A 27,409-nucleotide genomic window follows, 5' to 3' on the forward strand; every position below is an offset into this window, starting at 1 on the left:
CAGAACAATTGGCTTCTTAATCACTTACTGGGGAGGGCTCAGCATCGACAATAGTCATGCATGCTTCTGACTTGCTCATTTACCCAATGGCCTCACAATCAATCCTTCTGTCTTTCTGCAGGACAAGATTGCGCATAACAAACATGAGCGGGCCAAGACCTGAGAAGAAATGGCTGAACTTCGTCACCTTAGTATCTTCAAGGAGCAGGCCGCAGAGCTTTCAGGCAAGAAGCGTGACCATGCCTGTGCAGGAGGTGAGATCGAACTCCCCCAAGAATCCAGTGAGGATGCATCCAGTCTCCATCTCCAACATGCATGTATTATGTCACTTATCACCCCACCAGCCTCCGCATTCAAAGGATCATCCTCCGCCATTTCCGCCAACTCCAGCATGATGCCACCACCAAACACATCTTCCCTTCACCCCCCCGGCGGCATTCCGTAGGGATCGTTCCCTCCGGGACACCCTGGTCCACTCCTCCATCACCCCCTACTCTTCAACCCCCACCTATGGCACCTCCCCATGCCCACGCAGAAGATGCAACACCTGCCCCTTCACTTCCTCTCTCCTCACCGTCCAAGGGCCCAAACACTCCTTTCAAGTGAAGCAGCATTTCACTTGCATTTCCCCTTAGTCTACTGCATTCGTTGCTCCCAATGTGGACTCCTCTACATTGGAGAGACCAAACGCAAACTGGGCGACCGCTTTGCAGAACACCTGCGGTCTGTCCGCAAGAAAGACGCAAACCTCCCTGTCGCTTGCCATTTTAACACTCCACCCTGTTCTCTTGCCCACATGTCTGTCCTTGGCTTGCTGCATTGTTCCAGTGAAGCCCAACGCAAACTGGAGGAACAGCACCTCATCTTCCGACTAGGCACTTTACAGCCTTCCGAGCTGAATATTGAATTCAACAACTTTAGATCTTAAACTCCCTCCCCCCATCCCCACCCCGTTTCTTCCCCCTCCCTTTTGTTTTTTTCAATAATTTATATAGATTTTTCTTTTCCCACCTATTTCCATTATTTTAAAATCTACAACTAATACCTTGTCAGCCTTTCCACCCCATCCCCACTAGAGCTGTACCTTGAGTGTCCTGCCATCCATTCTTAATTAGCACATTTTCTTAGATAATATCACCACCTTCAACACCTCTTTGATCCTTTTGTCTGTGACATCTTTTGATTATCTGCTCCTATCACTGCTTGCTTGTCCCTACAACCACTGCCCCCCCCTCAACTTCTCTCTCTCTCTCCCCCCCCCGCCCCCCTCCCACCACCTTAAACCAGCTTATATTTCACCCCTCTCCTAACTATACTCAGTTCTGTTGAAGGGTCGTGAGGACTCAAAACGTCGACTCTTTTCTTCTCCACCGATGCTGCCACACCTGCTGAGTTTTTCCAGGTAATTCTGTTTTTGTTATGCATGTATTGACTGTGAGTAACCATTAATGTAGAATCTGCTTAATCAATCAATCAATAAACCTCTCTTTTCTCTATTCCAGGTACCAGAAAAGAAGGGGGTGGGGGAAAAACAGTAACTCAGACATGCCACAGCCCCAGGCCACCCCTCAGGAGGGTGCCTCAGTATCCTCTGAGGAAGCACAGTCACTGCATTCACCTGCACACTCCACCAGTGCAGATACACCCACCTCGGTGGGTCCTAGTTATAGAATAGACTTGTATTCACAATCTGGTGAGCACCTCACAGACATGGGTCCACAGCTGGCGGAGGCAATGACAGCCAAGATACTCAGAACTGCTGCAGAACAGGCCCCTGCTGAGCCGATTCTGATGACGAGCCTCTGGACATGGCCATGAGACACCTCTTGGAGGTGCAGAGACAGGCAGGGGAACATCAGGCAGAGTTGCCAGGGGCCGTGCGCAGACTGGGCGGAAGGCTGGAGGAGTCTGTCTACGTTCCGTCTGCTGTTGTGGCTCTGGCATGTGAGCACTTGGAGGTCTCATGGAAATGGTGTCAGGCGCCTTGGAGACCCATGTCCAGCAGAACACAGTTTCTACCAGATGTGTGCTTAGACCTGCAACTCCATGAGTCTGGCCATGGGTGCAGTGCAGCAATGGCGAGGCAAGAAGGGGACAGGACACTTAAACCTCCCTCCAGGTGCATCATCTCTTCAAGGAGACAGGGAGGAGCTATCAGGTACCCACAGGGTGGAGGAGCATCAGCCAGATGCCTCAGTGACATCAACCCAGGTCACACCAAGAGTGCTGTGCCACTCCACCTTCCCTCCGCCAATGATCCCATGGCCTCCCAACAGGTCAGATCAAGGAGGGTGCATCTGCACCTGAGCAGGAAATCCTTAGCATGCTAGGGACATCTAGGCCCTCTAGGCCTCGGGCCATCAGAGGGCTCCCGTCAAAGTCATCTCAGTCTAGCAGTCAGCAGGCTGCCTCCACCTCAGCTGTGGATGTCGGGGCTGCACTATGATATGGTGTTGGAGTAAGAAAGATTAAGTAGTATTGAATGCACACAGGTGGCATGGGTGTACACTCATTGCATATAGTTTTCACATTTGTAAATATATATTGAATTTACCTGTTTCCAAGTCTAATGGATTCCATTTTTCTAATAATTGCTTCAAAGTTCTGTGGTCAGATAAGGCTCAAAATGTTGAGTCAAAAATGAATTCAATCAAGAACTTCTATTGATTCAGTTCTCTCACATTATCAGAGTGGGTAGTCTATAATACCACATGTAAAGATCAGGTAATGGCCCTCATTTGTCAGTGTGCTACCTGGCCAATACCCTTGTTAACCAATTTTCACTACTAACTATGCTGTGGTCTCAGGAGATGTGTTCATCAAGCTCATTGCACATACTGCTGTTGTTGCACTGATGTCAGTTGTGTGTGGACGGCACAATTACTCATGGCGACTTATATCGGCTACATTTATCCCAAGGTTCATTGTGAACACAGTTTCAAGGGTGAGAACCCGTAGTTGGACACTGTAATCATAACAGTCGAAACCCAGAGGCTAGGTTAACTGTCTGGAGGGAGGTGTGGTGGGCACATTCAATGCTGAATGCCTTTCCTTGGTGATTTGTCAATTTCAGCAACCATGCAGCTGAACGAGGCAAGTATACAATGGGCACATTAGCCTTGACTGCAAGAAGGGTTTGAATGTAGGGTTTAGGAGGTGTGTTTGCGCATCTGAATAAAGCCGTTGCCAGACCTCACATGGACAATTGGTAGATCTGCCCGCCCACTTATCAAGGGTGTCAGTAGTCGTAGGTAATGGGGTAGCACTCAAATCGAGTTGGAAATTATTGCATGACAGGGCTTTTCTTGATTTAGGAGAGAAAGACTAGAATGGGCTTATGTGCTATATCATCTTGAGGACTGTGATGCTATCAATGTGATGCATAGCCAGCTCTCTTAAGCCTCTGGGGGGTCCATGCAGGAAACACTTTGAGCTTGGCTGGTGTGTCCAAAATGATGGGTCACTGTCTCCCCCGAATGCAAAGGCCATCTCAGAAAGGGACTTCAGGTTTTGGATGATGGCAGGGTCCCGAATGGTTGCACCTGAGCAACCCATAGTGAAGGGGAAGTACACACCACGGAGGACACTACAAATAAACCTTGAAACTTCACTGCATGATAAAGATGTCAATAGTTCTGGGTTTATAATATACGAGTGGTGATTGGGGGGTGCAGGCAAGAGCAAGATCATGCCTCATCAATCTGCACTGAGGAGAGATGGCGAGGGGACATATGGTGCTCTCATGCTGCTGCTCCTTGTTGAGCTAACCACTTGCTTATGCCCGAGTGATCTGTCTGGTCAGCCCATCTTTGGGAGGTGTCACGGTGACAGGAGTGCATCCCCGGCTAAATGAGTTCAAACTGCTGATAAGCTACCATGCACAATGACTTGGTGAGGGCATGGATGAAATTACTATTCCATTTAAAGTTGCCCAAGGTCATGGGAGAAGGGAGTGCTGTTTAGGTTCTACAGCGACCATGTACTGCCAGGTCCACGCATTTAACTGTGGCTAGTGCATTCAATTGATCAACCCAACATCAGGGCAGATAGTGAGTACTTATATTTCATTAACCTCTAAAACATGGAACTTCTGAGAGAAATTATGTCTGTGATCAAAAAGGTGCTGGGGCCTTCCCGGCAGCAAAAGCAAATAAAACAAATAATTGTGAAAATGTGTTGGCACATTACTCCTCCTGAAATCTGGTAGCTGTCAGGTTGTCGCGGGCATGCCTGCCAAGTTGTACCCCTGCTATGGCCTCTTCATGCGGCTCGTTGACATCGTGGACCTCGCGAAGTCCATCCTCTTCAATGTCCTCCTCGTTGGAGCAGAGATCTTTCTCTTGCACGTCTCCCTCAGGCATTACATCCGCCCACCCTTTGCAGCACAGGGAGCAGCAGACAACAATGATCCTGAACACAGTGGTGATATTGGACAGCCCCACCTGAGCAGTGCAAACATTGGAAACGCATCTTCAGAAGGCCTATCATCTGCTCTATCAAGGACTTGGTGGAGACATGTACAGCATTGTACCTCTCTTCAGCAGCATTATGTGGATGGTGAACTGGCATTACCAGCCACATCTTCTAGGGATATCCCTTGGTCCCCGAGGAGCTAGCCCTTTAAACGCCTAGGTCCTTCAAAGATCTGTGACACCTGCGAAGTGGGTCAAAATGTAAGTCGTCAGAGCTCCCTAGGTACGTAGCACAAACATGCAGAATTTGCCTTGTGAGATCAGAAATTAGCTGGACATTCAATAAGTGAAATCCTTTTTGATTGATGAATCTTTCAGACTGCTGCCAGGGAACTCTCAAGGTCATGTGTGCAGTCAATGGCGCCCTGCACTTACGGGAAAACAGATATCTATGCGAATCCCATTGTACTAGCAGCTTGGAATTCAGCATCCATGTGGAACTGAGCATATTGGTGAGCTCTAGTGAACAGTGCATCTGTCACCTCCCATATGAATTTGTGTTGGCGATTAGGATATGACACACAGGTTCCCCATTGCAGCCCTGGAAGGGACCACTGGCAAAAAAGTTCAGTGCGGCGGTGACCTTTAATGCCAACAACATGGGGTGCCCTTCAAGTCCTTGTGGCCGCAGTTCTTCCTGGAGAACCTGGCAAATATGAGCGACCACATTCTGAGACAAGTGAAGGCACCTGCAGCATTGTATTTCGCTCATTTCCATTTATGAGCAGTGGCTGCGATATACTTATGGTCGGGCGCCTGATCTTCATTATATTTGCCGCTATCAAGAGCGTCTTGGACTTCTTGGGGTCCCACTCACCATTGCTGCTCAGGACGCTGCTCCTCCTGGACCTGTGCCATTCTACAACAGGTCCTTCTCCTCATTCATATGAGAGCAAGAACCAGAGTTGGCTACAGCCTGCATTCTCAATGCCTCTTCGATTTGATACATTTATTGAGCATTTCCTCAACAGGTTTCCCTCCATCTCCAAGCCAGCAGGACAGTGCTAAGTCGTTGGCTCGGTCTCCATCTAGACATGACATCCCCAGCCCACCCCTTTCAGGTGAAAGGCATCCTGGAGGACCACAGATGGGTGTTCCTCCCATTCATATATGACTGCACATGCAGATATTGCAGATAACAGCCATGTGCGAAAATCCTCCAGCACGCACTTGTCAGCTTGCCTCCATAACCCTAGACACACTGGGCGGAATTTTTCAGTCCCCCTGTGGTGTATTTAATGGCGGACGGGCGGACAATGCGGCGGGAGCTGAAAAATCCATTTCCCGTTGGTGTAAAATGATGGCCGGAGCGTGTGCTCTCGCCCGTCAAGGCAGGTTGCCATTCCTGCCAGAGGCCGGCGTAAAATCATTTTGCATCCTGTTAATGGATGCAGATGAAGGCCCGACCAGAATAGTCCCCCTGTGTCCGATTTTCTGTGCTGCCAGTGGTATCAAGCCAGCCCGGAACATATCACCAGACCAACGTGGCTGGCATGGGTTGAACTTACTTGCAAGGCAGCCTGGGGCAGATTGCGATGGGTGGAAGGGAAAATGGGGGCCTCCAGCGAGAGAGGGCCCTGGAACAGCATGTGCAGCAGTGGGTGGGTGGAGTTTCCAGGAGGTGGGTCTTCTCTGGGCAGGAGCTTCCAGGAGGTGGATCTTCTCCTTCAACAATGGATAAGTTGATGTCCTGGCACCCGGATATGATGGCGGGGTGCAAGTCATCTCACCCGCCCCACCACATAAAACATTGGAAAATCCCTGACAGCATAATTAATCAGGCCAGCGTTACGTGATACAGAACAAAATCCCACTGGCCTTCGCGGTTGGGAACTCTACCCGTTCCCGTCCCAGCCACAGGATCTAGTCCTGGAATCGAAAATTCTGCCCTCTGTAGAGAGGACACAGCCTTGGCAAGGTTGAAAGATTTTCTGCATTATGCCTGGTCAGCCATGACCATTTAGCTGGGATTATTGGAGATTTGAACTATGCATCTAGCTGCTGAACCCCTTGGGTGAATTCACCTCCATCCAGTCTTTTCTGCCCCTGTCAGGAACGGATGGCCAATCACACCTACTCAACTCCAGCTCCAAACATTAATGGATTCTCTCAGGAATCTGACCCATTAGTCATGGAGTAATGCTTCTTCAATGGGTATTTGAATCTCAACAGCAGCGCTCAGCTGAGCCTAGCTCGCTGTGGCTTGAGCAACTAATTAACAGGGTGCCCCCTCACTTGGCCCAAAAAACAAGCAGTGATGAATTCCTCTCACCTGCTTTGAGACCCCTTCTATATCGTTTTTTTCTGAATCTTTTTTGAACTGCGTCATTACTTTAGCAAGTAGAAGTTGGTTCGTATTCAGTACGTGAGTACTTCCAGCACCTTCCAATCTCCCCCGTCACCCACCAAGTTCCTCCCATCCTCGTCTACAGTCACTGCTCCCAATTCCTCTCCCTATTGTGGTTTTTCAGCCTCCCCTGTTAACCTTGACCCCATATTATTTATGCCAGCATTCCTGCTCTCCCCACAGTTCCCTTCAATGTTTACGTCCCCATGCTCCTTGTGAATCTGACCCCTCCCGTTCAAGCTAGCTGCAGCCTTACTTTTAGTGAACTTCTTCATGAGACCATCCACTATCCCCTGCATGAGACAAGCTTCCACTGCACAGGATCCAACTGCCTCCCCTGAATGTGACAGTGTCCTCTGCGTCCCAGTACCATGCTTCCAACCCATAGGACCAAGTCAACTAAATGATTACCAAGCCCTTTACGCACTTTTTCTGAAACTGTCACTGCCCAGAGAGGTCTTCCCCTCCTCTCAAGACTGGGGCTAAGGCATATATGGCATGCTGAGCCCTCTAACATGCCCCTGACAGTCTGGCCTCATTCCCCGGACACTCTCTTGAAGATGCTCTAGAAAGTCCGGCTTAATTCCAGTCAGTCTCTTAAATACGCGCCCGTCAGTCTGACTTTGCTCCCCAGACAATCTGGCCTCATTCCCTAGACAGTCTCTTAAACATGCCCCCCCCCACCCAAGACAGTGTCTCACCCTTCCCCACTGGTCCTCCCTCCACCTGGTCCTGAATCCATCCCACCCCTCGCTCCTGGTCATGCCTCCCGTGCCCAACCTTGGCACAGCTTGTGCTACTGGCACCCGATATGAAAGAGTGAATGGTTACCAGGAAGGTGAAAGCAGCATCTACTGACCTCAAAGTCATGGATGAAATGAAGCTCGCCAGGTGAATACCACTTACATACAGTCATAAAACTGAACATTCCAATTGCCTGATGGCAGGGAACTTAATTTGGATGAGGAACATGATTCCGGCATGGTGGCCTTTCAATAAGCATTTATGACATTCTAATAATTGCGAATAGGGTTCTCAACATTGTCAGGAACCTCGACCCACCTTTTAAGTCAGGAGAACAAAATTCTAACAGTTTATCCCACCATTGGGAAACTGATTTTTTGCCTCATGCCAAATTAAGTGTTGCCATCCGCCACAATTCCTGCTGCTGGCAGGAGCGGAAGATTCCACCCAACAAATCCAATAAAGTTCTGCTGTTAGTAAGGCTTCTACAGGAATTTCAAAATAATTGCTAGGCAAGGCTTCCTCCCATAGTTCCGCCCCTTTTACCACACTGCACCTATATAGGTGTTTTGTTTTCTTTTTCAGATGCCTTGAATGCTTTTCCTACATCAGATCTTAGACTCGTTGACCTGTAATTCTCTTGATCTCCCTTTTTGGGCTATTTTATACCATAAAAAATCTACATGCGCACATACAAAGTATGGCCCATTATCTAACACTAACAAAAAAAACTGTACAAATCTCAGCCCACAGAAGTTTAAAAGCTATTGATGTAGAGAACAGGAGATCAACTTTTTCACAAAAATACAAAAGTTAAACGGTTGATAAAGGCCAAACTAATTACTATTCATGACAACCGTTTTGAAAGGGTACATTTCCAAGAATTTAATTGAAAAATCATTGATTAAAAGGTACCTTGTAATTTTCCAATTGCTGCTGGTTTGCTTCCAGTTCTCCTTTAATAGAAGCGTGGAGAGCTAATTGTTCTCTTTCCTAAAAACATAATACCATGTCAATTATATAATTGTCTGTTAAACCACGAGTCAAATTTAAGGGCTAAATAGTAAGAATGCAATTAAAGTTTGTATAATATTCTGTAATACTGCACTTAATATTCCACAGTACTTCATCCATCACAAAATCCAGTATAAGTTTTTCTACCTCTCCACACCCTGCCCAAATTTATTTATTTATTTATTTTTACACACAGGGAAACTGTTTATATTTTAAAAATGGACAACTTGAAAAGTTTATCATCTTAGAATAATGGTTGAATTGAATATGTGCAATACTCATTTGTATTGGTTTTTCTGTGGTTCTCTCCAGTGTTTCATCTGGAGATCTTTTGGGTCCTCCTTTGTTTATCTCTTATCCTTTTCTTTTCCCCTCTGCAAACTTTTCTTGCTTTCTTTCACCCATATTTAAACAAAAAGAATACTTGTAAGAACCTCCCTTAGAACTGCAGATATTCCAAGTGTCAGCAACCATTTTGTCACAATCAGACCCCATTACACAGATATACAAGTCACTTTCTGAAATGTGGCTGATAGGAAATGAAGATGCCATTTATATACTGCACTTAATTATGAATAAATCTATAAACATTAAAGGTCTGTAATCAAAATATATTTTCAGTGATTAAGATCATGTAGGACCTCATGTTACTCACAGCTCTCTTTGATTCAGCAAGTTCCTTCTTTGTTTTCACTAGGATTTGTTTCATCTTGGTGTTTTTTGCTTTGTGCTCTTCCAAGGTTGTCTGAAGAGACTCTGCAATATAACCATATAATCAGGTTACTTCTCTTACAGGGATCATACTATGTCATCTGTTGAAAGGATGAAAACAGAATTTCATTTGGATGACAGTTTATTTATTATAATCTTACGTAATAATTGCTAGCTAACAGCATTTTTGGAAGAAGCATTAGAAATATTGTCAAGTTGCACGCGCATTGCGTTTCAGCACCTTTCTAAAAGTAAACTAAAATTCTAGACTTTGCATAAAACTAAATTCATAACAAGTATTAAAAGTGAAGAAATGTCCAGATTCAGCATTATTCAAGTCCTCAGGGAGAAATTTGTTCTTGTAGCACCGTTTCTAGTGGCGCTATGCAGTCTTACATTGATTTTCTAGTGGGGGGCAGGCAGAGCTGTAGACTGTGCACTGTTCTTCAATAATTATGAATAAAGAAGAGCTGTGCAGGTAAGCGACCCGCAGTGCTGTCTGCTAACAAATCAATGCAGATCTGGGTAAATTTTTCCCTCTAGTGTCTACATGGAAAAGTTAAGTAATCCTTTCAGCTATTAAAACACTGTGGTGGTAAAATTGGTATTTTATAGTAGCACAAAATAAGCAATAATGAATCCGCAGCTAATTTACATGCCACCAGTTTTCCTCTATATTGACTTCACTCAGTTTGCACTGCTGCCAAAGACTAATTTCAGCCTTTGTATGTTTCTCCTCATTTATATGGACCTGCTGTTTTAGAACATAGAAAATATAGCAAGCTCAGAGGGGAAGTGGAAAATGATATAAAAGCAGCAAAGAGAGAGTATAAGCAGAAATTGAAAAGGGAATCCAAAAGTCTTCCATACGCATATATATATAGTAAAATGGTACTTGTTAAAAAAAATTTGTTCGTGGGATGTGGGCATCGCTAGCTAAGCCAGCATTTATTGCTGATCCCTAATTGCCCTTGTTCAGAGGGCATTTAAGAGTCAACCACATTGCTGTGGGTCTGGAATCACATGCGGGCCAGACCAGGTAAGGAACCAGATGGGTTTTTATGACAATTGGCAAAGGTTTCATGGTCATCATCAGACTTTTAATTCCAAATTTTTATTGAATTCAAATTTCACCATCTGCCGTGGTAAGATTCAAACCCGGGTCCCCAGAGCATTACCCTGGGTCTCTGGAATACTAGTCCAGTGATAATACCACTGCCTCTCCCACTAAAAGGTGATGTGGAACTAAAAAGGGAATTTACGAATCCAAGTAGATGGCATAGCTGAGGTACAAAGTGAGTACTTTGAGTCTGTCTTTACCAAGGAAGATGCTGCTGCTAAAGTCCTTATGAAAAGGCAGGTAGGAATTAGAATGGCCGGTGGGACTTAATGTTAAGTCACCAAGACTGGATCAGATGTATCTGAGGATACTGAGGGAAGCAGGGGTGAAAATTGTAGAGGCACTGGCCATAAGCTTTCAATTCTGCTTAGATACTGGATGATACCAGAGGATGAAAAAATTGCAAAAGTTTCACCCTTGTTCAAAAATGGTTGTAAGGATAAATCCAGCAAATACAGGCCAGTTAGTTTAACCTTGGTGGTGGGAAAGCTTTTAAAATAATAACCCGGGATAAAATTAACAGTCATATGGACAAATATGGATTTGTTGAAGACAAATCATGTTGAACTAATTTGATTAAATTTTTCAATGAGATAACAGTGTGTTGATGAGGGTAATGCGGTTAATGTAGCATACATGGACTTCCAAAAGGTGTTTGATAAAGTGCCAAAAAGTTGCAGTCCATGGACTAAAAGGGACAGTGGCACCGTGGATACAAAGTTGGCAGATACAGAGAATAGTGGTGAACGGTTGTTTGTCATGCCGGAGGGAGATATATACTGGGGTTCCCTCATGGCCAATATTAGGACCGCTGCTTTTCTTGATCTATATTAATTACTTTAATTAGGTGTACCGGCCACAATTTCAAAATTTTCAGCTGACACAAAACTTGGAAGTATTGTGAACTGTGGGGAGTATAGTGATAGACTTCAAGAGGACTCCGACAGGCTCGTGGAATGGATAGACGCACGATGGATGAAATTTAATGCAGAGAAGTGTAAAGTGATATATTTTAGCAGAATGAATGAGGAAAGGCAATATGAGTTAAAGAATATATTTCTAAAGAGGGTGCAGAAGCAGAGGGTTCAGGGGCTATATGTGCAAAAATCACAGAAGGTGGCAGGGCAGGTTGAGAAAAGCAGTTAGTAATTCATACCGGGATCCTGGGCTTTATAGACGCACAGGGTATAAAAGTAAGTATGCTATGGTGAACCTTTATAAAATACTGGCTCAGCCTCAACTGGAATATAATGTCCAATTTTGGGCACCAACTTTAGGAAGATGTGAAGGCAGTGGAGAGGGTACAGAAAAGATTTATGAGAATGTTTCAGGTGATGAGACACATCCGTTACATGGGTAGATTAGTGAAGCTGGAGCTGTTCTCCTTAGAGAAGGTCCAGAGGAGATTTAACAGAGATATACAAAATCATAAGAGATCTAGGCAGAGTAGTTAGAGAAAAACTTCTTTCAATGGTGGAATCAGAGACCCCAATTTAAGATGACTGGCAAATGAACCAGAAGTGACATGAAGAAAAACTTCTTTTAACGTAGTGAGTGGTCAGGATCTGGAATGCGCTGCTTGACAGTTTTGTGGTGTGAAATTCAATCGCAATTTTCAAAAGGGAACAGGATAATTGTCTGTAGAGAAAACTATTGCAGGGCTATAGGGAAAAGGCAGAGAAAGGGAGCGTGGGGGGGGGGGGGGGGGGGGGGGGGGGGGGCTGATTAGCTCTTTCAGGGAGCCAGCACAGACATGACGGGCCAATAGGGCTCCTTCTGTGCTGTAACCATTTTATGGTTTTATTATTTGATTCAAGTGATATCAATGCCAAGGAGGAACTGCCTTTACCTAGGTAAAGTGGTTCTATTCAATTCATTTTAGGCCACAACCTAGGAATGGCCTGTGAATTGCTCAAGACCGGAAAGTATTCTACTACCCCATTAAGATACAGCATATTTAAGGTATGAAAGTGGAAATCAGGAAAGTGAGGGAATGCAGCATGTCATTCAAAATTTCTTTTTGACTCCACGTTTAATTAGCAAAAAAATAAAATGCACCAAGTACTCAAACTACTGAACTTACTTATTTCATATTCCATGGTTTCTAATTTCTGCTTGCATGATGTCATTTCTTCTACTACTTCTACAATCCGGTTGTCTCGATCAGTAATTTTCTGGTTCAGTTCTTTCACAAAACGTTCATAGTCTGCAATCTCCATGTCCATTAGAGTGCTTTTTTGAGCATCCTAGTACCACATTTGGAACAGTAAGCGTTTGATTTGAACAGAGTAACAGTTATCTGCCCTGCATTTTTAGATTTCAAATAGAGTGTATTGCACTGTTAGTGATGTAGTGATGGATTTATTTCACAAGTATGAAATCAAGTCCCACTAAAGAGTTTCAGCACATAATCTAGATAGACATTTCAGTGCAGCCTAGGGGAGTACCAGAGGTACCAATTTGTGGTTGAACTATTAAACCGAGGTGCCAATTGCCAGTTTAAGTAGACTTAAAAGATCCCACGATACTATCTGAAGTTGAGCAGGCAGTCACCCATTGTCCTATCAATACACATCATTTAATCAATGCCACCAAAAAGGACAGATTAACTGGGCATTAAATCTTGGCTGTGGCTCAGTTGGTAGCACTCTTGCCTCCAAGTCAGAAGGTTCTGGGCTCAGGTCTCACTCCAGGATTTGAGCACACACAAAAAAAATCAAGGCTCAGACCCCAGTGCAGCACTGAGGAAGCACTGTTGGAGGTCTTCAGATGAGACATTAAACCGAGATCCCGTCTGTCCTCTCAGGAAGACGTAAAGGATCCCACAGCCATATTTCAAAGGGTAGCAGGGAAGTTATGCCTGTTTGCTTGCCCAATATTTATTGCTCAATCAACATCACAAAAACACACTGCCTGGTCATTACAACATTGCTGTTTGTGGGAGCTTGTTATTTACAAATGTATTACTGCTTTCCCTACATTACAACAGTGACAACACTCCAAAAAGTACTGCATTGGTGAAAAACCTTGGGAAGTCCCCTGGTCATGAAAGGCTTTATACAAATCCAAGTCTTACTTCTTTCTTTATCGATCTAATTTCATTGCCTGTCTACAAAAAGCAGCGACTGCACTTCAAAAAAGTGATTTATTGGCTGTATAGAGGGGAGAAATACACCTTCACTCCCCTCTATTCTTGTTAACCTTTAAATTTCTAACTTATGGGTGACAACTACATTCATTTATCCAGACATGCATAAAGCTCACTTCCAAACATGACAATTATACTCCAGCCAAGCAGAGGCCAAGTAATTGAAATGATGCTGTCCACCAACTGCAGTGTATTTGGTCCTTTGAAGTTTCCTACCTTTCTCACAAGTGCCAGTTCTTGTGCTGTTTGCTGTAGCTGGTGTTTCTCATTTTGAAGTTGCTTTTTAAGTTCTTCAACTTCTTTCGACAGCACATGATTCTCCTGAAGAATACATTTTTTATATATGTTGACAACTTGAAAAAAAAGTAAATCCTTGAGAAAACGGCTTGAACAGTTCTACAAAATGCATCTAAAAACATAAGGCATATGATGCTTCCATTACCTTGGATGTCTGCTCCTTAAGAAGCTTTAAGGCCTCGAGCTCCTTTTCAACAGCTACCTTGGCTTTCTCAGATTCTAATATTTGTGCTTCCAGCTGTCTGACATTTGACTGCAAAGTTCCCAGATGAGTAAACAAATCTTCCTTATCTGAAGCCAACTGTTTGTGCTGAACAGAAGGCATTAGAAATATAACACTAGATTAATTCAGAAATAAGATAGCAGCTCATTTCTCTTAACATGTAAACAGAAGTATCTCAGGTAACATTTTATGCATTGTATTAAATCAGGAGATTCTAGCGTGATCAACTACACCTTTCTAATGTTGTCTCTGCTGCAAACGCCTACTTCAAGTCAACTTGTCAAGATTAATTTGTTTTTTCCCCCCAAATGTTGAGTAAATAGAAATTTTTAAAAATCTATATATTCTACCAAGGGTGCAGGTGTGATAGTTTAATGGGTCTTTTGGTAGAATTAGAATGGGCCAAATGACCTTTCTGATGTAGAATGAACTTGAGCTGGATTATATAACCTCAAACTTTATTCAAGATGGGCTGTTCATTGTTTTGCTTCTCTTACCCATGAAGTAGTGCCATAGCATCCAGACAATTTATCCAGATACTGACATCCATTGGAGTAAGAGAGGATATTGTTCGGGAAAGGATGAAACACAATTTGTTGCATGGCAGGATCCACCTCTTTTTCCAGAGCAGTCTTGAACATCCTAATAATGGGCAGTACACTACTACAATATAATCCTAGAAACAAAAATGGTTGTCTACTCCATTAACATTCCTAACTTTATAAATTACTCCACCTTAAACAAAATAAAAATGGAAAAAAAAGTTAAATAGTGATGATTTATTTCACTGCATTACAAACAGCAATTTGTTTAAATTTGCAGTTTGACATAGCAAAGTAACTCAATCCCATATGGATCTTAAGAAAGAAAGAATGCAGAGGTGTTATTCACGGAACATTTCAGGAAGGCTGCTCTGCATATCCTACTTCCAGTAGGTAAGAGAATCAAAACAATGAACCGTCTATCTTTATTAAAATCTGGAGGTCATATAATCCAGCTCTTCACAAGATTGTTGCAGAAAGATCACTTAGTTCACCTTAATTCATCCATTTTGAAAGGTCCATTAAGCTACCTCTCCTGCATCCCTGGTATACAGAAATTTTACTTTTATTTACTCAACCTTTCAAAAAAAACCAACAAATTAAACTGCAATCAAGGGTAAGCACGGGTAAGATTATGATTTAACTCATTTTATGCTAAAAAGTTGGGCAACATTAGTAGGTTTGTACCCTGCCCCACTTGAAAAAAAAACCAAGGAACAGAAACTGGCAAAAATTCCATTGGCTGTAGCTGATGTTATTAACATGGAAATATAAAATACTTTCATGTGTTATTGCTCAATATGATGAACACAATTTATACAAGTTCAGGAGACAATATTCATTTTTTAACATTACATGCATTTTGAAATAGATAATTCTTAAGTCATTTGTGAACAAACAAAATGAAATGGCAAATGATTGTACTCACGTTCACTTAAAATGCAAATCATTTTTGAGAATTGTGATAAACAAAGCACTTTTCTTTCAGTGAGTACACCTTTAAGTATGCATTGCTAAAAAAGCATTCCAGCACCTCATGCAGAGAAGCAACTTTTTTTTCCTACTTGGTAATGCAGAACCTGAATATTGCTGAAAAGAGAGACATGTTGCCTAAGCTTCTTGTCTTGCACTCATCAGGACAGATGCAAGAATGTCAAATTTCAAACGATCACAACAATTTATACTGCAGGAGCAAAGGCTGGTGACTGGTTGGCAAGTCAATTCTGATTGGCTGAGGTTTTGCCTCAGAGAAAGCAATGGGTAACTATAGGCTCCTCAAGCGATCAACAATCAGCACCCTTTGCTCCTATAGCATAAATTGTTGCGATTGTTCAAAATTTGGCATTCTTGCATTTGCCCTAATGTATGCAAGATGAAAAACACTGACAACATGTCTTTCTTTCCAGCAATATTCAACTTTTCCTTCTGCACGTTAGGTTGTTTGGGGATGGACAGTTTGCAATCAGCAGGAGTTTTCCGTGATTTTTCTTGGCTTAAAGACACGAGTAGCCTATTTTTCAAAAAAGAGCAATTTTCACTTTTTCCCCCACAGAGGATTTGAATGCACTGAAAAAAAAACTTGTTTAATACATTGTCGTTTATAGCTACATACCAGCCATATATTTTATAATGTTGAACAATGATAATTTGCAACAGATTACTTTCAAGTAATATACTGAAAACAATTTATACAAAGTAGTTTTATGTAAAAGAAATGCACTTCATTAAAATTTCCATTCGGAAAGGTTTATTCAATTGCACACAGCAACATGCAGCATTGAATTGCTTTGTCGAGTGTCACTGCCACCAGGTCTGTGCTCACCTCTCCCACGATACCCTGTAAGAATCCTTTCAGTCTGGCTTTCACCATGCCCACAGCACAGAGACCATCATGAACAAAGTCAACAATGATTCTTTGTGGTTTCACTCATGGCACCTTACCCCTCCTCCTTCTCTCTGCAGCAATGTGCATAGTTGACCACTCTTTCTGGCTCCAAAACCTCCTCTCAATGATATACTTGGTAGAATTGCTATTCCTTGGTTGCACTCCTACACGTTCCAATTTTAATTAACACACCTCCATCAACGGCATCTCTGCATGCTCTCAAGCAATTTGTGAGGTCTCCAAAGTTTCATCCTCTGTCCCCTCCGTTTCCTCACTTGTCTGAGCAAAATTATCCATAGGGATTGGGCTGGTTTCCATTCATGTGTTGATGATGCCCAGCTCTATCTCCCTATAAAATTCTCAACTCAGTGACTGCTTTTGTGTTGTCAGATTATTGTTGAATAGAGTCATGAATAATGCAGACCTTCCCTCTAATTGAATTTGGGAAAACCAAAGCCATCTTATTGATTTTCTATGAAGAACTATTTCCCCACCACCGCCCTTTCTGGCTGCTTGCTTAGGCTTAACCACATGGTACACAATCTTGGTCTGCTGAAATAAGATTCAAGCAGCTTATGCTACCCATCATCAAGACCATTTATTTTCACGTATGCAAGATTTCATGTGTCTGTCCTTATCTCATCCCATTGCCCCTGAAAGCCTAATCCATGCTTTCATTATGTGGAGACTCCATTTCTCCAAAACTCTCACCACACTATGCTGCCAAGATTCAACCCCCATAAATGATCCAGAACTCCCTTGTTTGCACTGAGTATACAAATCCTTGTCCTTATTAAGTCCTTCCATTACCTCATCCCACTCTGCCACTGCAACCTTTCACTCCCACATCACAGCTTGTGCCCTAGCTTCCTGTGCACCCTCTAATTTCTCTGCTCTGCTACTGTGACAGAGTTTTCAGCAACTTTAGTCCCACTATTTCTAACTCCTTCCCTAAATCCTTTCACCTTGCCACTTTTCTCCCCGCAATTACAACTATTTGTAAAACCTAGCGAGCCAATCATGCTTTTTGACACCTTTCTTAATTCATATTGCTGCACACGCTCTGTTTTCATCTTTGTAAAGCATCATTGGTTGTTTTCTATGTTAAGGGGGCTATAGAAATGCAGATTAATGCTATTGTCACTACTGACTAGGTCTTACAAAATCCTGTTACAAGGTTTCAAAATAGTTCTTTAAGCATTTTAATTACGCAGTTGAAACAGACGAAGGTGCACTGTGAACTTTTATATTTTATCAATGAAAAAATATTGCTCAGTAGGCAGCAGCACAGGAACACAGCATCGCACCTGTTGAAGACATGCGTGTAGTTGTTGTGTAAGTTCCTCCATCTGATGTTCACAGTTATTTGCTCGCTCCTTTTCTATATCCAGTTTTTCTTCTTGTTTCTCATATTCTAGCAAAAGGTTCTGAGCCGAAGAAACATGATCTTACATAAACTATAGCATTTAAAGTTGTTAAACAGTTACTCTGTACTATAAACATTCTTTTTTGTCAATTTAGTTGCCTGTTATTTTAAACAATGTTTTAATAAGCTTTGCCACTGATTAGCTCAACCTTTGTGACAAGGCAGGTCTAAGGCTTGATGCTGGCCTGACTTAGCAGTTTCCTGTTGGGGCGGCAGTAAGAATGTCTTAGGGCCATGGGTTGGGAAAATAAATACAAACAAAATAAATAAATAAAATCAGGCAAACCTTCCAACTTTGATTTCTATGCAGCTGGATGCACATGTGTATATGCTGATCGAGAACAGAATCTTTTTGGTTGTTACTGCCCCCAGGTAGGCTGCCATTCAAGGTTTATACATGGCTAACGACCATACAGGTGAGGCATCAGAGACTAAGTGGCACCTGTGGGACCGTAGCTCAATAAAGAGTGAATGCCATCAAAACATTTGGGAAGAAAAATGTGTGAAAAAAAAGGGAAGAAAAATAGTAAGTGTCATTTTCTTACATGGAGAAGAGACCTTTCTCAGCAGTACAAAGCTCAGCATATGACCATGTGTGTTACCATTTGCAAACCTCAACTCACTTGTGATACTATAAACATCTCACTCTGAACAATGGATGCTAGCAAACTTGCAATCAATCATCAGCCTGGAATCTGATTCAGGGTGAAACTGAAATCAGAAGATCCTGCAATATAAATATGCTGAATTGACCCAGCTCAATGAAATGTCTTTGAATTATGACTATTTTTATGCCCAGTCAATCTTCCAAGTTGCTCTAATGAACATAATACATATTCTTCTAACAATTATAGCGATTGATGAGGTTAAAATTAACCTTATAATTATGGCTAGTTTAATATCTTTGGAACCAATATCTATACAGTAAATAATAGCTATCTAGCAGTGATTAGAAGTAGGAAATTCATAGTCTGGTTCAAGTTACTATTACGATCTGAGAGATTAAAGCTGATGTGAGCTCTAACGTTGAATTCTGGAGAAAAAATTACCTAAAGAAATTATACCCTTGTGTTAATTATAATAATAGAATTGGTAGGGGTGTTTTTTTTATTTTCATTTTTTTAGACAGTGGGTGTCATGGGAATAACAACAACCACAATGCACCAGTTTTCAAATTTACTTAATTTATCCAGGTCAAAAGCAATAGGAGCACCCTACCCAGTATGTCTTCTCAGTTGAACTACTAACTGCGCTTTCTCTTATTCAGTAAATTCCATAATGAATTCCAAGTTTTACTTCATGTACTTCCCTAAGCTTACTTAACAGCACCTCATGTGGAACTTTACTGAAACCTTTCTGAAAAGGTATACTATAGGGCTTTCCAATAACCACTTTGAATGTCACTTCATCAAAAAGGAATTATAGACAAATCAGACTTTCTCTGTCTATTGCTGTTTTCCCCACCCACAATTTTAAGTATTTAATAATGTACCTTGTAGCTTTCTGCTCCTTGCATAATTTCTTTTATGGAAGACGACAATCTGTCTCGCTCGAACTTTACAATCTCTATCTCTTCTGTTAACAGTAGCACCTAATTGAAAATAAACATCTCTTTATATCAAAGGGCACACTGTGTAGGTGCTAATTTTAAATGGAAACTGAAAGTTTTGACTGGTACTTTACCTGTTTTTTACTGGCATCAAGTTCTTTTTTAGCTTTCACAGCAACAGCTTTAATCTTGCTTATTCGGTTTTCCTTGTCATTGCTTACTTTTTCTAGACTAACTGTTTAAAATGAGAATATTACAATAAAACACAATTTTTCTTTCAAGGTCTATCTTTTAACCATTGCTCTTAGAATATCACTTTCATGGGGTTTCTCAAAATAATGCAAACATTGGTGCTGGCCAAGAGTTTCCTCTTTGGGTCACACAGAGTGGTCACAAATGGAGTACACAATAAAGAAAGTGTAAGATTTTGGAGTTTGGCAAGTGTGGAATTTGATTCAAAGAGGGAAGGAACTATTGCTTTTTGCCTCTGTTATGACCCAGCTGTTGGCAAAGCTGAGTTATTTAAAAATCCGAGGGAAATTTTAAACAACTGTCATAACCTATATTTTTAAGTGGTATGTTTGAGATGCAACTCTAAATTCAAGAATCAGACCACCAGCTCTTTAGGGGTTTTATATTAAACTAAATGAAACATTTTATTAAGTTACAACACATTAAACACATATACGTGGCTACAAATTACTACTATCATAATCTTTAACAAATTCCCAATCTCCATTAAGGCAACAGCACCGATAGACTTAACCAGACACCAGGCAAAACATTATCTTACGAATTCAAAATGAGGTTCTTTTCACTTTGGTTCCTGTGGAAACAGTTGGAGGCTTACAGCTGCTTTGACCTTACATCACCTCTGCTCCTGCACACTCAAAAGCTGCTATTCGTTGTATCCAACGCATCTTATTGAATGTAAATTCTCATTGTATCACCAGCCTCTTTGAACTCCATCTCTTCTAACAATAAAACGCCTTTCATAGTACCAATTTTTTTAGTAATATAAACATTGCTTGGTCTCTGCTATCTTGGTGCCAGATTTCACCCCACTTCTTGAGTGCTCTATTCAACAAAACGCAAATGCACCTCTATTTCTCTGCTTACATCTCCAAACTAGTACTCAAAGCATCCAGACTAGCTGGCTTTAATCCAATTAAGACACACCCACAGACTAAACCTCTATTTTAAAAGAAAAATATTTTCCAATAGTATTATATACATCAAGAGCTTCATGACAGCCTCCAATACTTGTAATGTAAGTTTGAGGCAGTATGTAAAGTTTTTTTGTCCAGAGTTTTAACTTAGTTTAAGTAAGCATGTAGATTTAAAAAATTATGTAAAAATAAAAAGAATCTAGACAAAGATATCGCAGAGCACGTTGCATGTCTAAACTGTAGTATGTGGGAGCTTGCGGGCAGTGAAATTGTTCCAAATGAACGTGTCCACAGTAGAGGTCTCCATCTTGAATCTCTGAAACAAAGTGAGTACGGGGGATCATTCACTGCCATTTCTGCCAGCTCCAGGATGATGCCACCACCAAAGGCATCTTCCCCTGCCCTCCCCTTTCAGCATTCCAAAGGGACTGCTTCCTCTGCAACACCATTAGTCTATTCCTCAGTCACTCCTAACACCACTTCCTTCCTTAGGGCACTTTTTCAAGCAAGCACAGGAGATGCAACACCTATCCTTTCACCTCCTCCCTTCTCACTGTCCAAGGCCCCAAACACTCCTTCCAAGTGAAACAGAGATTTACTTCTGCTTTTTTCAATTTAGTATACTGCATTCTCTGTTCATGATGTGGTCTCCTCTACACTGGGGAAACAAAATGCAGACTGGGTGACTGCATTTCAGTCAGCAAGCATAAACATGAGCTTCGGGTTACTTGTCATTTTAATTTTCATTCTCCATCTTGCTCCCAAGCTAATCTTTCTGCCCATGGAATGCTGGTATTCAAGAGAAGCTCAATGCAACCTTGAGGAACAGCACCTTATCTTCTGACTTGACACTCCACAGTCTTCTAGATTCAACATTGAATTCACAACTTTAAATCATAGCCTCTGCCTCCATCTTGCTCTGTTTTTTTTCCTTAGATTGGTCTCATCCTGTTTCTTTCTGTATCAATTCATGTTGCATTTAGATGGTTTTTATGTAGCCATTTATGCCTCATTTGGACACAATCTTTGTTTCTTTACTACATCCATTACCACTCCCTTTGGCTGTTGCATCATGAAATCTTTTATTTAATCTCCTCTGCCCTCCACCCTATCACAGGGCTTCCCTTTTGTTATTCTTATCTGCACCCCTTCCACTGCTTAAAAGCTCTTACATTTCTATCTTTCTTCAGTTCTGATGAAAGGTTACTCGATCTCCATTACAGGTTTCAGGATGGCAACATGTAACTAGTGAAGTGACACAGGGATCAGTACTGGGGCTGCAATTGTTTACAATATATATTAATGACTTGGATGAGGGAAGTGATTGTACTATCACCAAGTTTGCGGATGACACAAAAAGGTGGGAAGCAAGTGGTGAGGATGACACAGTCTACAGAGGGATATAAACAGTGAGTGGGCAAAAACTTGGCAGACGGAATATTATGTGTGAAAATGTGAGGTTATGCATTTTGGCAAGAAGAATAGAGGAGCTGAATATTATTTAAATTGGGAAAGACGGCAGAAAGCTACAGCACAGAGGGATTTGGGGTCCTCGTGCATGAATCACAAAAAGCTAGCATACAAGTTCAGCAGGTTCAATAGGGAAGGCAAATGGAATGTTGGCCTTTATTCCAAAGGGAATGAAGTATAAAAATAGGGAAGCCTTGCTAAAACTATACAAAGCACTAGTTACTCCACACCTAGAATACTGTGAACAGTTTTGGTCCCCTTATCTAAGGAAAGATATATTGGCATTGGAGGCAGACCAGAAAAGGTTCACTAGGTTGATCCCAGGTACGGAGGGGTTTTCTTATGAGGAGAGGTTGAGTAGGTTGGGCCTGTACTCATTGGAGCTTATAAGAATGAGAGGCGACGTCATTGAAACATAAGATTCTTAGCAGCCTTGACATGGTAGATGCTGAGAGGTTGTTTTCCCTTGTGGGAGAGTCTAGGACCAGAGGGCATAATCTCAGAGTAAGGGGTCACCCATTTAAGACAGAGATGAAGGGGAATTGCTTCTCGCAAAGGGTCATGTATCTGTGGAATTCTTTACTGCAGAGGGCTGTAGAGGCTGGGTCGTTAATTATATTCAAGGCTGAGATAGACAGATTTTTAATCAGTAAGGGAATCAAGGGTTATGGGGAAAAGGCAGGAAAGTGGAATTGAGATTATCAGATCAGCCATGATCTCATTGAATGGCGGAGCAGACTCGATGAGCCGAATGGCCTACTTCTGCTCCTATGTCTTATTGTCTTATGAAACTTTTTAACACTGTCTCTCCACAGATTTCCAGCACGTGTAGTATTCTGCTTTTGTAAAACTTCCTCATAACTGACTAAACTGTCACAATTGAAAGACAAACGTGAAACCAAGGAACTTGTATCACATAAATGGAACAAAGCATAGGAGATTGTTTAATACTATGTTCTACTTGTGCATGTGAAAGTCTTAAATTTACTTGTTTTATTTTCAATTACAGTTTCTGTTAAAGTAAATGCACATAAAAGGGTAAAATAACACTGCTTTAACAAGATTAGGCACATTGGATATTGGGTGTGGTTCAATATAGTAGAATCAGTTCAACTTCACAGAGCCAAGTTGTAGGACAATTTAGCAGAGCCAAATTTAGCTATTAATGGGAAAAGTCAAAAATATTTTGGGAAAAATATTCAATTCCCATTTGATACAATATTGAATACTTACACTTTAAATTTCAACAGAAGTGATAGGAACTGAAAGGAAACCATACCTATTTTGTCATTCAGTTCTACAACAGTGCTTTGTATGGTATTCTCTTCATTGGATGTTTTCTGCATCAAATCCTGTATTGAATGCAAGGAAACAAAGGTTACCCCCACTCTTCATTGTTCGGTATTTTTTACATTATAATGTATCTTGAAACAGCAAGCAAAATACCAGTACCCTTTTCCTTCAAACTGCAAGATGTCAACCATTATCCTCTCAAAATATAAAATTTACCGCTCAATATTCGATTTCAAATGTGAAAAAATTGACTATTCATATGTACCCCAACAACAGCTTCAAATTCTCAGTTGAAGTGATAGAAAGCCAACTTAATTCTACGTTCAATTATTACAGCAAGGCTAATTTTTTATTTTAGTATAAATATAAAAAATTGCATTTATTAACAATTTTATTTGCAAATGTTTTTGTCTGGCAGTTGCAGGCAGTTTCTTCTCGTCAAGCCTACTGCTCATAATAAATAATTCCTCAAAGATTCTATACAGACCGCATCTTTCATCTTTCAAGGAATTAAGTTCTTTGGCAAAATTCATCATGGTACACAGACATGACATGGCAGAGGTGGGCAAAGGTTTAAAATAAAAAAAGTTTCAGAACAATGCAAACCAACAAAGAGCCACAAAAGAGCTGTGAATCTAAAATTAATGATTTAAGTTCTATTCAAAATCCTTTCAGATTGGAACGATTTTAAAAAGAAAGTTTTAGAAAGAACAAAATACTTACAAATCAATTTGGCTGTTTTGCAGAAATAATTTGTTAACTTGCTTTCCAAGCAGGTATTCAGCACTAAGAAATTTATGCATAGCATATAAACTAGATTACAATGAGAAATTAAACATATATCTTCTACAGTTACATCATCATGGTCTTCAGTATATTAATAAACATACCTGAGGGAGACATCTTGGGGTGACAGATACAGGCTAATCACTCCTAGCTATCAGTCAGATGATAAAAGCATTCAACACACTTCCTGGAAGCTCAGCTTAAACCCAGACTCTCAGGCAACAAAAAAGACTGTGACAATTCATAAGGCTATTAGATTACAACACATTCCGTTCAGACACATTAATTATGTACTTCAGTTTCATTTAATATATTTAAATTTTCATATAAATGGTTACCTTCAATTGTTGAAGCTCCTCTTTAAACTTTGATAGCTCAGACTCTTTTTCATTCAGCCGGCACTTTAATTGTTCCTCTTTTTCTTCTATTGCTTCTTTTTCAGCTTTCTCATTCTGTTCCTGTTTTTCTGTATCCAAGTTCTCAAGCTTCTCTGTAACATTCTGAATTTGAACGAGCAGATCTTCATTTTCCTGGGTGATTTTTTCACATAGGTTCTGTAACTCTAACAAATCTCTTTGCAATCCTTCCTTATCTAACAATGCTTCATCTAGATGCTTTTGCACAAGAGTTCTCTCTTTTCTGAGGTCATCTATTAAACAACTGAGTTCAGTCTGCTGATCTCTATTTGCATTACTTAGTAATTCCAATTCTTGTTGCAATTGTTGTACACGCTCATTGCACTGCAGCGCCACAGAATGCTTTTCCTCCATGATTTTTGTCACAGATTCCTCCAGTATTTGCACTGCCTCAATTATGTCTAACTCAGGAGTATCATTTGTAAAACTGAAGGCTTCTTGTTCAAGAATCTTAATTATTGCAAATTTAACATCACAAAGTTTCTGTTTTTCAGCTCCATCTGCTAGTTGGAGTTTGTCTCTTTCCTGAGTCAGAATTTGTAGCTGTTTATTGAGATCTTTAAGTTTTTCTTCATTTGCTCCCAAATTTTCATTTTGTAAACTGAACATAGCTATATCTTTTTGTAAAGCTTCCTTTTCTTTTTCTAACTTTGTAATAATGTTTCCCAGATTCTTTGTTTGGGAGTCCAAATGTTCTTTCTCAGTAACAATAGCTCCTAGTCTGTTTTCCATCTCTCCTAGTTTTTGACAAGTAGACTCCTTTTCTGAAGATGCCTCTTCTAACTGATGTGCAATTTCATCCAATCCTTGCTGCAATTCACATTTGTCCTTGTCCAGTACTTGCATTTGCTGTTGAAATTCTGCACATTTATCCTGCTCCACCGCAAGAGATTGTTTCAAACTACTCATTGACTCTTCAGAGTCATTCACTGCTGTGACTAGTTCCTCTTTCTCTCTGATTAAAGTGTCCATTTGTTCTTGCAAGACCTTTAAGTTTGTCTCTTTCTTCTGCATTAAATTTGTCAATTCTTGATTCTTCTCTTGAAAATTACTTATAGTTTGCTTCAGTTCTTTAGCCTCCTCAACTTCAGTTTGCAGCCTGTTGATAGTTTCCAGAAGAGAATCCTTTTCGTTAAAAATTCTCCTCAGTTTCTGCTGCAGGTCATGAATTTCATCAGATTGTTGCTGCTTCATAACTTCAAACTCATAACTGATCTTTGAAGCAGATTCTCCTAATTCAGTCTGCAATATTTCCATTGTTTCACGCAAATTTTCATACTGACACTGTTTCTCTTCTTTCTCCTCCAATAATGTTTGGCACCTCCTCCTCAAATTGTCTATTTCAAGAAGCGATTCTAGTTTCTCTTTTTCAGCTGCAGTATCTAAAGTTTGCTCGAGCACTGTAATGTCTTTTTTATGTTGCTCTGTTATAATCTGCATTTCATAGGATTGCTGGGCCACTGCCATTTCGCAACGGTCATTAATAGATTGAAGTTCATCTGTCAATTTTGTAACCGCATTCATATATTCTTCTTTGGATAGCTGGAGTTCATTTATCTTAAACTCCCAGTCCTCTCGTTCATGGAAAAACTCCTCTTTAGTGTGGTGCAGCTCCATCTCTAGTTTCTCTTTTATATCTTTCGCGTAGGAAAGTTCATCTTGTAACAAACTTTGCTGCAATTTTAATTTTTTCACATAATTCTCAAGATACTTCATCTGCTCATTCGATTCAAAAACTGCTTCATTTGGGATTTCTTTTCGGACCTCATTTTGCTCTTCTGTAATTTTTCTTATATGTTCCTTCAGTTGATTCAACTGATGTTCATAGTTGGTCCTATTAGTGAGCGTTTCACTCTCGAGACTTTTTTCTTTCAGTGAATGTTTCTCTGTTAAATCTTGTTCCAACTTCTTAAGTTCCCTCTCATGTGCTTTGACGGTAGATTCAAACTGTTGCTTCAACATTGACACTTCTTCATGATGGGAGACTTGGATTATTTGCAACTCCTTCTCGAGTTCCTTCATTTCATTTTGCTTTCCAGCAACAGCATCCCCATTACTTTCTTGTAGCTTTCTAATTTCATCCTTTTGTTTCTCAGCACTAGCTTCTAATTGCTGTTTCAATTGTAATATCTGATCCGCAGAGGCAATTTTAACTGCATTTAATTCTTCTCCCAATCTCTTTGCTTCAGTTTGCTGAGCTGAGTAGGCTTCAAGTTGTTGCTCAAGTTGTCCAATATACGTACTATGCTTCAGATTTGATGTTTGAAGTTCATTTTCTAACCTGGTTACTTCCTCAGTGTGTTTTGCATGAGCAGCTTCCAATTCCCCATACAAAGCTTCAATTTTATTTAAATGCTGGTTTTTTAACAATTTCAGCTCCTCCTGGAATTCTGTTTCTCTTGACAATGCATCCTTAAAAGTACAAAATATATTTTAATCATAGTTCATGGAAATATGCCCTGTTCACCTCAAACTGAAGTTATATTAATATTCATCTAAACAGTTTATAAACATGGGAGAATATGATATTCAGTAAGATTAATGGAGAAACCATTGTTTTTTTAAATATTGCACAGAAGTTACAATGATCTTCACAGATTTGAAGCACCTTAGCATATACAAACTTCACTACATCAGTAAGCATTGTAGAATGGGCTTGTGTTTAAAAGTCTAAGTATAAAATTTTGCTACTAAATGCAAACAAAAAGGCAATGCGTTTCTCCCACAAAGGCAAACTATGATATTTAAATGTGGAATATTTCCATTTGAACAGGGATAGCCATATCAGAGCATACAT

General features: G+C 40.9%; 1 protein-coding gene across 1 annotated transcript in view; it reads right to left on the reverse strand.

Moving 5' to 3' along the window:
- Positions 1 to 27,409, reverse strand: part of gcc2 (GRIP and coiled-coil domain containing 2) — a 67,346-nt gene that overhangs the window by 28,204 nt on the left and 11,733 nt on the right. The window contains exons 6-15 of the mRNA XM_078545556.1: positions 24,535 to 27,024; positions 23,397 to 23,469; positions 19,613 to 19,713; positions 19,422 to 19,520; positions 17,811 to 17,930; positions 13,999 to 14,163; positions 13,773 to 13,877; positions 12,492 to 12,654; positions 9,233 to 9,333; positions 8,479 to 8,556 (exon numbers count right to left, since the gene is read on the reverse strand). Coding sequence (XP_078401682.1) covers positions 8,479 to 8,556; positions 9,233 to 9,333; positions 12,492 to 12,654; positions 13,773 to 13,877; positions 13,999 to 14,163; positions 17,811 to 17,930; positions 19,422 to 19,520; positions 19,613 to 19,713; positions 23,397 to 23,469; positions 24,535 to 27,024 — 3,495 coding nt within the window. The remainder of the gene's footprint in view (positions 1 to 8,478; positions 8,557 to 9,232; positions 9,334 to 12,491; positions 12,655 to 13,772; positions 13,878 to 13,998; positions 14,164 to 17,810; positions 17,931 to 19,421; positions 19,521 to 19,612; positions 19,714 to 23,396; positions 23,470 to 24,534; positions 27,025 to 27,409) is intronic.

This window comes from Cetorhinus maximus, chromosome 7 (genome assembly GCF_964194155.1).
Source record: "Cetorhinus maximus chromosome 7, sCetMax3.hap1.1, whole genome shotgun sequence".
In the NCBI taxonomy this organism is placed as follows: Eukaryota; Metazoa; Chordata; class Chondrichthyes; order Lamniformes; family Cetorhinidae; genus Cetorhinus; species Cetorhinus maximus.